The sequence below is a fragment of the Podarcis erhardii genome (genome assembly GCF_964252035.2).
Source record: "Podarcis erhardii genome assembly, chromosome: 6".
NCBI lineage: Eukaryota > Metazoa > Chordata > Lepidosauria > Squamata > Lacertidae > Podarcis > Podarcis erhardii.
The window spans coordinates 42,317,583-42,331,025 of NC_138510.1; the positions used below are offsets into that span (position 1 = coordinate 42,317,583).

The 13,443-nt window shown below is 40.4% G+C and overlaps 1 protein-coding gene across 14 annotated transcripts in view; it reads right to left on the reverse strand.

The window, feature by feature from the left end:
* Positions 1-13,443, reverse strand: part of NFASC (neurofascin) — a 180,121-nt gene that overhangs the window by 20,143 nt on the left and 146,535 nt on the right. For 4 of the 14 annotated variants that reach the window (XM_081866288.1, XM_081866294.1, XM_081866295.1 and 1 more), the window contains 3 exons: positions 4,768-4,992; positions 2,213-2,401; positions 283-423 (listed from right to left, as the gene is read on the reverse strand). The exons of 9 other annotated variants lie outside the window; for them this stretch is intronic. In XM_081866288.1, the coding sequence (XP_081722414.1) occupies positions 283-423; positions 2,213-2,401; positions 4,768-4,992 (555 nt within the window). The remainder of the gene's footprint in view (positions 1-282; positions 424-2,212; positions 2,402-4,767; positions 4,993-13,443) is intronic. One more of the 14 variants, XM_081866296.1, reaches the window with a different exon arrangement.

The window sequence follows — 13,443 nt, forward strand, 5'->3', positions numbered from 1 at the left end:
AACCAAGCTTGTTTCATTAAAAGAAAAGTTATGCCAATATTTTTTTCCTTTGTTTGTTTTAGCAGAACACAGTCTAAAGAACCTCATTAAGAGAGGATATATTTCACTTTGGTACTTGTATAATAAGGGCAGAGTGCACATCGTCAGTGAAGAGATGGATGACATTTTCTCCATGCATGGCATAATTCCTCCATCTGAAGCAGCAGCACGCAAAGGCAGTAAGGCTTGGAATGGAATGTGCCTCCAAAATGCAGCACATTGTGGGGCTGAACCCCATCTCACCTGGACTTGTCTGAAAGGTTACGTTCGAGCTGATAGTATCATTCCCTTTGAGAAAAACCCGCACTATGTACTTCTCCCCAGGAGTCAGGTCAACCAGCTCCAGAAAGCCTTTAGCAGGGGAAGATTTCACTGTTTTGTTACCTGAGAAACAGAAACTTCATATCAAAGGCAGCTAGCAGGAAATGCAGATTACTCTGTAGGCAAACATCCCTAATGCCCGGTCCAGCTACTGACTCGACACATGTCCCTGCCGATGACACCACTGACTAACACAGAGTGAACACCCAGAGTTTCTGGCACCATCAGTTCAAAGTTGAAGGGCTCATTTACAGAAGCTCCCTCCACTTGTATGTAGGAGAATTATATTTTCCAGACACCATTTAATCTAACGGAGCACCTGCTTTGGCATCATAAGGCAGCCAGCAACCAGATGGAAGCTTATCACATTACTGGTTCAGCGATTTTGCATAAAACTAGATGTGGGGGAAAAAACAACAACAGAAAAAGAAGGAAGACTTTGTACAGCCATCTCTGGGAAATTCTTACTTGGAACAGAAAGCGACTGGCATAGGCTTTTTGCAACTCGCAAGTGCCAGATGTGCCGAATCAGTAACAACAGCAACTCTTTCTCTGGCAGCATGCTTCTGATGCATAAGAACTGCCTATTCTGAATAGACCTCAACACATTTTGCAAAAGATGTAGAAAAAGTCACTTCTAAACTCTTATTAATAGCATGCACACAGACCACAAAGTCAAATTATATTAAAGGTACACTGCTAAAAGCATTCAAACATAAAGTGAATAAAAAGAACCCTGTTTGCAAACTCCAGTGTAGGTACCCTTATGAAATTGCAAGTATTCCAATACTTCAGGAGTTTTGGAAGTGCTTGGATGCTGTGTTAACTTAACCTTAGCAAATCATTAGGCATGGAAGTCCCTAATCGGCAATGTTACAGACGTGTATGAATCTACAAACATACTTTTGCTAGCAATGGCTAGGTTAATGAAAGCACCAGGCCTGAGAATTGAAATCACGGGAGTCCTTTAAAGAAAATCCAAGCAGCTGGCTTTGACAAACCTAATTTATCAAAGTACTACAAAACTGGAAGCATGAGAAGCTTCCCAAAGAAAAGAAGATTCCTTTTCCCACTCTGTGACAATGCAGCAGCCAGCTGAGTGGAATACAGAGGAATCCTCCAAATCATATCCACACAATGGGTGTTACATTGACTGCTTACTATTTAATCATGCTAGATGCAAATTCCTAAAGGGTCAGTTCTTGATTACTTAATTTAAAAATCTAAACACAATACTGTATTGATAATTTTATGGAACCAAATCCTAGAACAGGACTTGGCCCAGCAAACTAAAACCAAGGAAAGCATGTCTAGGGCACATATAACTTGCCCCCAAAGCTATAAGGTTGACAGTCAATGTTTAATTCTTTGACCAGTACATAAGTACTTAAAAACTGCAGGTAGCATGCCAGCAGGAAGTACAGTGAGGTATGAATGGCTTGAAAACAAAATTTATGTAGATAACTAATTATAAATCTCCAACTAAAACGAAATGTGATCATTACTATTAACCACCAAATTATTTGCTATAGAGGGGATCTATAGATTTTTGTATCTATTTCTGCTTCTTTCTACGGCACTTACAGCCATCACAGATTCACTTAGGGTAGTGTTTTTTAAAAAGCAGGTCCTTTTTAGGATGTGTTATTCTGAATCCTCCACTGAAAGGAGTCGGCAGTTATTGTGTTTAAGAGAACAGCAACATAAAACACAGTGTCAATATAATCTGAAGGACAAGTTAAATGCCATGCCTTTGGTCTCCCCCCCCCCAAAAAAAAAAATCCTCCATGCACAAATTAAGCAGTACAATTAGTTACACTATAATGAACATTGCATGAAAGGTCCATTAAACCTCTGAGAGATGACAGAATCTCTGGTGACATTAAGGACCCTGCAGAATTCTCGAGCTCCCAATGCTTACTGTTGATATACTCAACCACAAACTCAGTTTCAGGATCAAATGTGTGGTTCCAGGTGATGTTTGCCCAGTTACTGTTAGGTGAAGCTTTTACATCCCAGATAGGCTGCTTTGCACCACCAGCTGGCGAACAGGTTAGAACAGAGGTTAGTAAACTGGATTATGAACAGAGAGATGCATTCTAACCGCATGCCCAAATTTAAATGAATTGTTTTCCTTAGAAGGAAATGCAGAGCATCCTCCTCCTCCCCACCCCTACCAGGTATAGCACACAACAGACTGTGGATGCTTCAACATTACCTCACATAACACAAACAAAAAAACATTGCAAAGCCATTTCAATTCATACGTCACTTTAGTAATGAGAAGAACTTTTTGGGGGGTATATCTAAATATATCCTTTGAAACAGCAAGGTTTGCATATAAATTACATATAAAAATGTACACCTGGATATATGCCCATGCTAATACTCTCTTCAGCCATAGCCATTTTCTCGTGCAGCCTTGAACAACCTGGTGCCCCCTAGATGTTTTGAACTATTACCAAAGGTGATGGGAGTTGTAGTCCAAAACATCTGGAGGGCACCAAGTTGGTGAAGGTTGTCACTGCATCAGCAAATTGAGAGGTACAACATTTTCAAAATGGCCAAGGATACAGACATCAATCTTTCTGCCAAATTATCTTGGGAGAAGGATAATGGCCCTAGATGGACGTCATGTGTCCATACATCTATAAGAGAACAAATCACCTTAGGAATTTTAGTGCCACAAATTTATGAGCCACTTGCCTGTCAAAAGCAACACTTTACAGGGCAGGGTCAACTCAGATGCCTAATTTTTACAGGGCAGTGCAGAAGGTTACGTTCCCAGCCCTTATGCCAATTCCTACTTTGCAGGATTATAGAAATCCCACATAGCAGCTCCTGATGGTCTACGTAACTAGACAGGCAGAGATTTGTTAATGATGATCTATTTCAACATTGCACCAAACCAAGGTTGAATTCATTGCCAATTCTCACTGTTTTAAAATTGAGGAAATACTGGAAAGCAAAATGTTCTTGTCACTATTCTGGATAGTGGGTAACAGAATTAGTTGGTTTTAGGTCAAGCTAGTTTGTGACAACATCAGTTTAACTGGCTTCAATCCATTAGTTTAGAAACTCTGACTATTGCATTAGGCTTAAAGTCTATACATACTTACCTGGGAGTAAGTCCCACTGAATTCAGTTGGAGTAAGTCCCATTGAACTCAATGGGACTTACTTCTGAATAGACACGCAGAGAATTGTTCTATTGCTACAATTCAATATATCTTTGACATGAGAACACATTCTTCAGCAATAAATACAGCCACTTTATGACTTAGAAAATGACAGTTTCCTCCTCAGTTATACTTTTATGTCTTTACAAAAAGCTATTTCTAACAACAACAGTTCAGTTTTAAAAATGTCTATAATTTCATATCTTGATCCATCAATTACCACTGCATGCTCATTCATGCAACATTTAGTTTTGAGCCACAGCTGAGAAATCCTTGCATCAATAAATTGCAAGCCAGGCACCAAGTTCATATGCCTATGCTTAGAATATACATGAGCATTCCCATTGACTCCAATGAGACTCCATGCATGCAAGAAATTTGAAGCTGGGCTTAATCAGAACTACTTGAGTTTGCTTTAACTTCTCTTCAGGAGTATAAATTTACTGCAAACCATGAGATACTACATGTTTGTTTGTTTTTAAAGTGGCTAAGCAAAATGAGGCATTGTGCCCCAGTGGTCAGTCAAAGACCTTTTTCTGGATGTGTTCCTATTTCAGATTGAGGTATTTATATGCAGTAGATGTGGGCTTGGTTTAATAACTGTGCCAGTAAGTTTGACACATGTTGCATTTTTCATACAGGGCAACCAAATATTTGCATAGTGAACGTTTGGATGTGCACATCATTTGTTGGTAGGGACCTAGCAAGATCTCTCTGCAGAAGCCCTAAGAAGCAGTTCTCTTATGTAAAGATATTTTTTTTTAACACTGAAAAGCATCATATGGTATTTGCCAAGTCCCATAATGAAACAGATGCATTAATTAATGCAACCACTGCTTTTACAACATTGTAGGGATGACAGCCAATTTAGCCCACTAAATTTTGTTATAGTGTATTTGCTGTACCTGCCTATCCTAGCCTACCGAAAGCAAGGAAAACTCTTGTGTTATACATGTGCATAAAGAAAGCTGACCTGTCTCTCTGAAGAGCAAATTAATCTAAAGTAACTTTATCACGGCAACATACTGAGACCTTGAATGCACAACCTAAGGATTACTTTTCATTTGCTGCTAATCTTTTATCACAGCACTGAGAAACTCTACGTGTTGGATGGTTTTCAAAGCAACCATACCTTGATGTTAAACCTGAATTACAGGCTTAAAAAAACCTGACAAGATCCAAGTATGGATTGGACGACTAATAGAAAAGGAAAGATGAAAACACAGTACCAGAATCCTCTACTGGGATACCTATTGTGCTAGCAATAATTGTGGTGATGGCTGCTTCTGTGGTGGTTGGAGCTTCTGTGGTGGTTGGAGCTTCAGTAGTGGTTGGAGCTTCTGTGGTCGTGGTTGTGGTGGTAGCTTCTGTGGTGGTTGTGATAGTAGTAGCTTCTGTGGTGGTGGTGGTGGCCACAATGGTAGTAGGGCTGATGGTTGTTGGAGAGATTACAACTGGGAGAAGGAAGTGTAAAAACTACATTTTGAAAAGTATTTAGATTTTCCAGTTCTTTGGCTTTCTCATTCCCTGAAGCTAGGCGTGCATGCAAGATATGGCAAAGTGGATCAAGTCACACACACACACACACAAACAAACACAAAACATACAATTGAGGGGCAAAAAGAACGAAGCCATCTGCAAAGAGGGCAACAAAGCCTGAGTTTCACTTTCTTTCCTCGGCACACTTTTGACTAACAACAGTTAATGCAATTCAGCTGCAGAGTGGGCAGGTGTGGGAGAGTCCTGGAATCCATCAAATAAAGGCGCATGCAAAACCTTCTGTAGGCAAGTGCACTGTAAACATATGGGCAAAGCAGCAGAAAGTGGGAGGCATTGGCTTAAAACAAATACTTGCCCACAAACATGCTATTTGTTTTTAGGTTCCATTCACTGACTGAACAGAATGCTTCTCTTGGTTGTGAGAGCATTAGGGCACTCCAGCCCCTGTGGACAGCAAATATAGGCTTAACTGGATTGAAAAGCAAGAAAATGCATACATATCTCCATGAGAGAACATGAGAACGGGCCTGACTCCTCAAAATGAAGCAACTTGTATGATACAGCAAGTAAAGTTTTCCTCCCTAGACACTGAAATAGGAAACTTCAAGAAACAATGCAGAACAAGAAACTGTAATTCAGCCTTTTAACGTTAAGACATGTGGAAACCACAAATAATGAACTTAACTTCTAAGTGGTTTTCACCATTCTAAAGCTACTATGTTTAAAACATAGCTATTTTAAGACTCAGTAGGTTGCCAAATAATACATCTAAAGAAAATACCGTATTTTTCGCTCTATAACACGCACCCGACCATAACACGCACGCAGTTTTTAGAGGAGGAAAATCCGTAGGCATGCCACCCGTAGGCATTTCCTCCATAACACGCACAGACATTTCCCCTTACTTTCTAGGAGGAAAAAAGTGAGTGTTATGGTGCAAAAAATACGGTACATCATACAGTTTCACGTGTGAATGCACTTATAATGTGATCCTGTATATATCTGGGCCTTACTCCCAGGTAAACTGATCACAGCTTTAGCTCATCAACATGTATTTGCTTTTCAAACATACATAAGAAATAAATATAAATAGCCTTTATGTATCCCCCTGAATATTTCTGATATTTCCTATGGTGGCTTCCTGCTTCTGGAATACTCTCCCCAGGGAGTTCACCAGGAACCTTCGTTACCTATCTTTAGGGGCCAGGCAAAAACGTTCCTATTCACCCAAGTCTTTGGCTAATTAAACAATCTATGGCCTTTTAAAGTGTGTATGGGGTAGTTATTATTTTTGTATGTATTTTTGTGTTTTTATATTGTGAACCACCCTGTGATCTTTGGATGAAAGGCGGTATAGAAATTTTATAAATAATAGTAATAAGAGTAAGAACTCTTATACACATGGGACTTAGCTCAGGGTTAAAATACTAAAGAGACGCGGGTGTCACTGTGGGTTAAACCACAGAGCCTAGGGCTTGCTGATCAGAAGGTGGGCAGTTTGAATCCCCGTGACGGGGTGAGCTCCCGTTGCTCGGTCCCTGTTCCTGCCAACCTAGCAGTTTGAAAGCACAAAGTGCAAGTAGATAAATAGGTACCGCTCCGGTATGACGGCATTTCCGTGCACTGCTCTGGTTCGCCAGAAGTGGGTTAGTCATGCTGGTCACATGACCCAGAAGCTGTACGCTGGCTCCCTCAGCCAATAAAGCGAGCTGAGCGCCGCAACCCCAGAGTCGTCCGCGACTGGACCTAATGGTCAGGGGTCCCTTTACCTTTACCTAAAATACTAAAGTAGGGAAGGGAAGAAGATTGTCCCATTTCTGCCAAATCAAAAGGTTTTCCATATTCTTCAAAAGCACTAGGTTTTGATAATTTTTTGGCAGGAAGCTTATTGTGCTAAATGGGGCATCGGCAAGGTAAATCCTATTCTCTTAAAAATGACAGAATTTGGCCTTAAGCAGACAAGTCACCTTTAAACAGACAATTAGATTTTAAAACTCTTAGCAAACTAGAATGATCCAATTTGTTGTGGACCAGGCAGAGCAAAAATTAAATTAACACTGCACACCCTGAACTGTAGCGAAGGCATTTCTCAGTTGACAGCTTTCCGACAATAGAATTTTGTGCAGATCATACATTTTCCCTACTTTTAAGCTCTGAAGCAACATGAAATACTTATCACAGATTCTCACACCTTGCAAATTTCAAATTATTTATTTTAGATGAGGTTGGACTTCAAATTAAAGCCCATTCCCACACTCCAATCCCCACATTGTGTTAGTTAAAAAATCCAACAACCCTAGTTTTTGTAGAATCACACACACATGCTGTAAAATATATATACCATAATTGAAATGTTAGTCTGTAGATAAGGAACAGTTTTAAGCTGATCTGCTTACTACAGCATCAGTGCTGTATACTTGCTCTATCTGTTTAAGATTTTTGGCAGAGAAAGCTGAAAATGGAATTTAAGGCATTTTTTGTCTTCCCTGAATTCTCCCAGGGGGTCAGGACCTGAATCCCAAAAAGGGTATGAATGGGAAGAGAAATAGTGCTTTTGGTTAATAACATTGTAAATGGACTCTTTGTTAGTGAATTCTAGATGAAATAAGATGGTCTGGGTTAAGACCAGAGGTCAGGCTACATTATGAAAATGGACCTTCCTAACTGCAGAAAGTCTTACTAGCCATTTTGGCTTTGTTATATTGCTCTCTCTGCAAAATGTCTCTGAAAACCCTTGGCTGGTTTGTTGTAATACAGAGTGCTTCTGAAATGTAAACACATGGTAGAAAGAAACTCAGCTCTACCTATAAAACCTGCTGCACACTTTGATGGCTTTTGTTTGTCTGATTTTATAAAAATTAATATCAGAATATTTAATGCTGGAACTTTAAATATAGCCCACTTAGTGATCTAATCCTGCAGAATACTAGGTTTTGTCACTCTCATAATGTGGAAAGATCACAGCTGCAAGCTTCAATCAACTAACCCAGGGATGTGAAATCAGCTAAAGCTTTAATAACAAACTAAAAATCTGCACAATTAATCAGCTGGGCCAACAAGAAACAGACATCTCACATGGGAAGTCGTGAATGCTTCAATAATGTGCAACATACCAGTTCTCTCCTCCCTTCACTAATTTGGACTAAACAGAATTTGTCCCCCCCCCATCCTCATTCCAGTTTGTATCTGGGAGGCAAACTATAGCTTCCAAGGAACAAACCGCTAACAGTGCTCAATTGAAATAAGTGGGCAAGATTCACCTAACCAACCCCATCAGCAGAAGCCCTGTGTAAGGACTTCCACTTGCACAATGGGGCTTCCTCCACCCTTCCAAGGTTCCCCCCCCCAAAAAAAAATTGGTTGGGGTTTTTACCTCAGAAGAAGCCCCAGAATAGTGCCTCGGGGGAGAAGACCAGGCAGGGGGAAGAGGGAGCCCGACTGCACATTGAATTCCACTCAGTACGTCTTTTAAACCTAGATCTTGCATAAAACTGATAGGCCGTGAACTTAAGGTTTTCCCCTAAGCCATTTTGTTTCTGATGACTTGCTGCAATCGGGAAAATTCCATATTCTCAATTTCCTGTTTTTAAAAAATGAATGCCAAATTGGTGGGCTTTTAATTCTAAATGATGTAACGTAGCTTTCATTTGTTACACTTCCAAAATCTCAACACATGACTGAAAGTGTCCTTTTCCTTCTCCCCAAGTCTGACTTCCCAGTCACAAGAAGCCAAGCAAGGCTTTAAATCTTGACGATTTCATTGTTGTTAACAGTCTTGCCATCTCTCAAAGTTCACTATATATAATGAGTTGGCTTAAGTGCCCCTTTTATCATCTAGCTTTCGACCTCCTCTGGGTCCATGAGGGTCAGACGCTTGATATTCTCCAACAGAGCGAGGGTTGGAGAATTACTCCAGCATTAAAACGAAAACACACGTTCTCATGAATTTCTATAACAAATGAGGTTTGGAGTGAAAGATTAATTAAATACACTTGAGATAATCACAAAAGCTGTCTGGACTACAAATGGCTCCCCTGCTGCAGAAGAACCAAGATATGCCCCCCCCCAAGCACTTGCAGGTTCACTGAGGTGGACACACATATGGTTTTTTGTCTTTGAAGGAGCTTGAACAAAAGATGCATGACACCAAAAGAGAACCAGTACATAAAATCAGAGACCAATGAAAATCATCACACTATAGGTAAGCAGGAAGATAGCAGGAAGGTAATCTTCCTGCTGCTTTTGTCCAACAATATAATAGGTGTAAAAGAAATGAAGACACCAAGCAGCCAACAATACTATCTATATTGCAGGATCTTCATGATAAACTAAGTGTTCAATTCAACATCACAGCAGATGCCACAGCGATAGCATTTCATACCTTCATGCAAAAGCACAGCAAATGAAATAAAGTCACTTTAAAGTGTGTAAGATTTGTCAAACAACACTGAAGAAAAACCCAGAGAAAGTGCATTATATAACCAAGGAACTCAAGCTTAGGAAAACTAGCATGTATACTTTATAGAATATGACAGAGGGAAAGTAGAAGAGTCTGAGTTCTCTTAGGGCCTTTCTGCACTTACCATTATAGTGATAGAGTTGTTAGGTTTGGGGCACTTTTTGGCTACACAACATTGACATTATTCAGCTAGTATTCTGGAATAATGTACTAAAGAAGCTGCCTTTTCTTGTGCTGCCAAATAAAATAAATAAATAAATAAATATTCTGACTCGGGAAAGATCCAAAATGGATCTTTGTGTGACATGTGAACAAGCATCGTCCTATTTTCTGTGTGGAGGGTTGGTGGATGTTGTTTGGTAGGAATCTGTTTCCCAACACTTCCATCTGATGGGTGCAAGCAGTTCAGAGGAGAGCTTTGGCCAGTGCAGAGTCCAAGTCAAAGTACTGTCCTGACAGCAATCATTAGCTGCATGCAAAATTTCATTGCAGCAACTAGGTTTGCAGTAGCTTAGGCAGACACGTAATTCCTCTTCTAGTCTCCTAGACAACCATAAAATTACAATTCTGGAGTACTAGGCATCAAATACCCTGCCCTGAAAAAGAAATCCAGGAAAGGGCTACCCATGCCCAGAATGCCAACATTTTCTGGCTGAAGGAACATGAGGCTGTGACTACAGCCATGGAACAATTCTCACTTTGGGTGCAACCTTTACTTTTTTGTGGAGAAAAAACCCAGCCCTCTGATTTGTTACCGAGCTCTCCTCCTGAAGCTTCTGATTTCACTCACCATTTAAAACTGTACTCCGCTTTTCACCTGGCATGTTTCCTCAGATGCAAAAAAGTTATTTCCTGCAATTCCTAGAACTTTCTGTGGCCTAAGGTGCCATTATGTAGCTAGTGTTCACCAGAGCTAGTCTTCTTTAACTGGGTCCAACAGCAGTCACACAAAGTACTTAGTACAAAAAGCAGGTCCAACAAAATGATTATCTTGGGGCAGCACAACTGCATTGTATAGCACAACTACAGCAACCATTGCTGAATGTTTACTTCAAAAGAGGGTGGGGAATCAAGCCCTGCTGTCATAAGGATAAAGCTGCAAAAAAATGTCCAATCTTTGGGCTTCATGTTTGGATGGATATGAAGTTAGATTAACAGATGCTGGCAGGTTCCCTGCTGTGGCAATAGGAAGAGAAAGAGCTAAACTGGCCAGATGGAGGAAGATGGAAGCAAAGGGTAGCACTGGAGAGTGGTTGTGTGGGTTTGGTCCTAATCCTAATAAAGGTATTCCTTCATTTGCTTCTGAATATTAAACACATGACAGAAAGAAGCTCAGCTGCTGGGTACTGAAGGGCGAAGGAGAGGACTGGCTTCTCATTTGAAATCCAACCCTTTAATGAGAGTGCACTGCGGGCTTAAAGATAAAGGGAGCCTTTGATCAGAAGCAGAGCCTTGCTGCATATGAGGAGTAACAAAGACATACTGTGAAGGGCAATGGACACTTGGGCAGCCATCTAAGGGAGTTGTGCAAGCACACAGTGTGTGGTACTGGAAGCAGCATCTGAGCCATAACCCTCCTTGTGTCACAATGAGGACTTCAGGACTTTGAAGCCCTGTCCCTCTTCTAACGCACTTGGGTAACGTAACTGTTATCAACCCACAGGGGAGATGGGAACTTTGAAAACATACTAAAAGGAAAAATCTGATTTTAAGGTAGATCCCACTAAGGTTACTATTTTGGCAGCAAAACTCTGCCTAAAAGACAATGGCCATGCAGCCACGTTAAGGTCCCAACAGATAGTCATGGCCAGGTATTCCAGCTGTTTTTTAAGGACATCAAATGTGGGTTTGGTTTTGAAGGTCCTGTCAGCTGAAACCTCTGGCTCGCTTGCCTTTGACTATCAAAACCTGATGTTTAATACATCCATCTGTCATTTGCTTAAACCTGCATTTGTAGCTGTATGATAAAATTGTGTCCCTGGAAAGCTGGAATAACATTGAATTTCTGTCCATCTATCCTATTAAGGGTCCATAAATTAGCCTTGCTGAACCTGCTGGCCGTCAGATTTATATATATGTTTACTACAATTCCCATCAGGTCCTGTCAGTACAGCATCAGGTTTAGGAAGGGTGTCATGGAGCAAGTTTGCTATCCAGTGCTCTAACCACTATTGGGCACAATTTACCCTTCAGCAAGGATTAACTTTGGCAAGGAGTGACAATCATTTGCCGGAACAGTGCTCTTCCCTTGATGCCAGTGATGCAGATAAACCAAGTGCACTAGAGGCAGGCTTTTCTTACACAATTTATAGAACAGCATGTCTGGGTTTATTGCCTTGGTATGTTCCGTGAGACTGTGTTTAATTGCTGTGGTGTAAGAGTCAGTGAAAGCAGGCTGAAACACACAGATGTGCAGCTTTCTAACTGATTAGCTAAAAGTAAATGAAACCAAGAGACCCTCACTAAGTAATGATTTTCCCCAGAGTAAAGGGCTCCACTTATGCTCATAGTCTCAACCTCTATACCCAGATACAAATGCTGCCTGCTTTCATTAGCAGAGATGAGAACACAGAATTTGAGGCTCTGCCTAATTAAATTCAGCGTATTATTACTGAGCCTGCTCTGACAAATATACAGGCTGAATGGGGAAGGTGGGGAATCTGTATGCAGAAAGAGATACATATCTATATTTCACAGAGATATATTGCATTCATACTGATTACCCAAACTTCAATTTGATGCAAAGGAGGACAATGCTCATGTACCTAGAATAGCTGGACTGAAGAATGAATTTTAACAGGTACAAGTCGTTAGGGAGGGGTAAGAAAAGCTGTACCTGATGAGCCTCTTCAATACAAGTTATTTAATACAGGAGTCCTGACCTATTATATATAGTCATTCTATCTGTGATGGATAAGAGGAAGGGAAAATCAAGACAACACGCTGAGGCTTAAAAGCTGCAGAAATGCAAGGAGCAAAGTCTGAGAGCAAGGTTGTTCTAGATAATTGGAGGATGACCTCTATTTGCCAGAACAGCAAGCAATAGGTAGACAGAGCACAATTTCCTTTGGTAGTGAGATAACCACTTATATTCCTTATTTAAACCAATACACATGGTACTCAATGTGTTAATAACTTCTAATTCAGCAGGTTTTGTTTTGTTTTGTTTGTCCAGTCCCCTTAACATTTTTTCTAAAATTAAATGTAGCACCTTAAAGGCTCAAGGTAGAAATCTTTCCCTACTAGCTGCTGAACATTTCCAGTTTTCAATGTTGAACAGGCATCCATTCATTTACTTTTATCCTACTAAACTGAAATAACTGCTAGAAAGGCATGGAACAGCTGAAATTTCTCCATCACTAATAGTGTAATATCTATGTACGTCTACTCAGAAGGGAGTTCAATGACACATGCTCCCTGGAAAATGTGTATAGTGCTGCATATTTAAAAGTACACTTCTAGAGCCCTAGTACTGCCATGCACAAAGGAAACAACTAGACACACACATACTATTATTTAATTATTCAAAGAAGATTCTAATGGGCTGTTAACAAGAACTGCCTTCCCAGAGTGTGTGTACAGCACTTGTAGGCTTGGGAAGGCTGGATGAATATTTTATAAACACTGATGGGGAGCCAAACCTATTTCCAGGAGAGTTTTCCCTTGCTTTGGCAATGTGAGGAAATTGAAAGAGAAATAACCCATTAATTTGCTCCAAGTCTAACGACTGCAAAACAAATAAATAAATAAATAAATATGCAGACATGTAGTCATTCAGTAAGTGATATAAGTGCCAAATTGAATGAACCACAAATGTGAGGACTGAAATATGGTTCTGCTGAAACGCTAATCATTTTAGGCTTGTATCAATATAGCACTAAGTAATCATCCCTCTGGCGTAAGGATTTATGCTTGCGCAACAGGACTTTCTGCCCCTCTGCCCCCT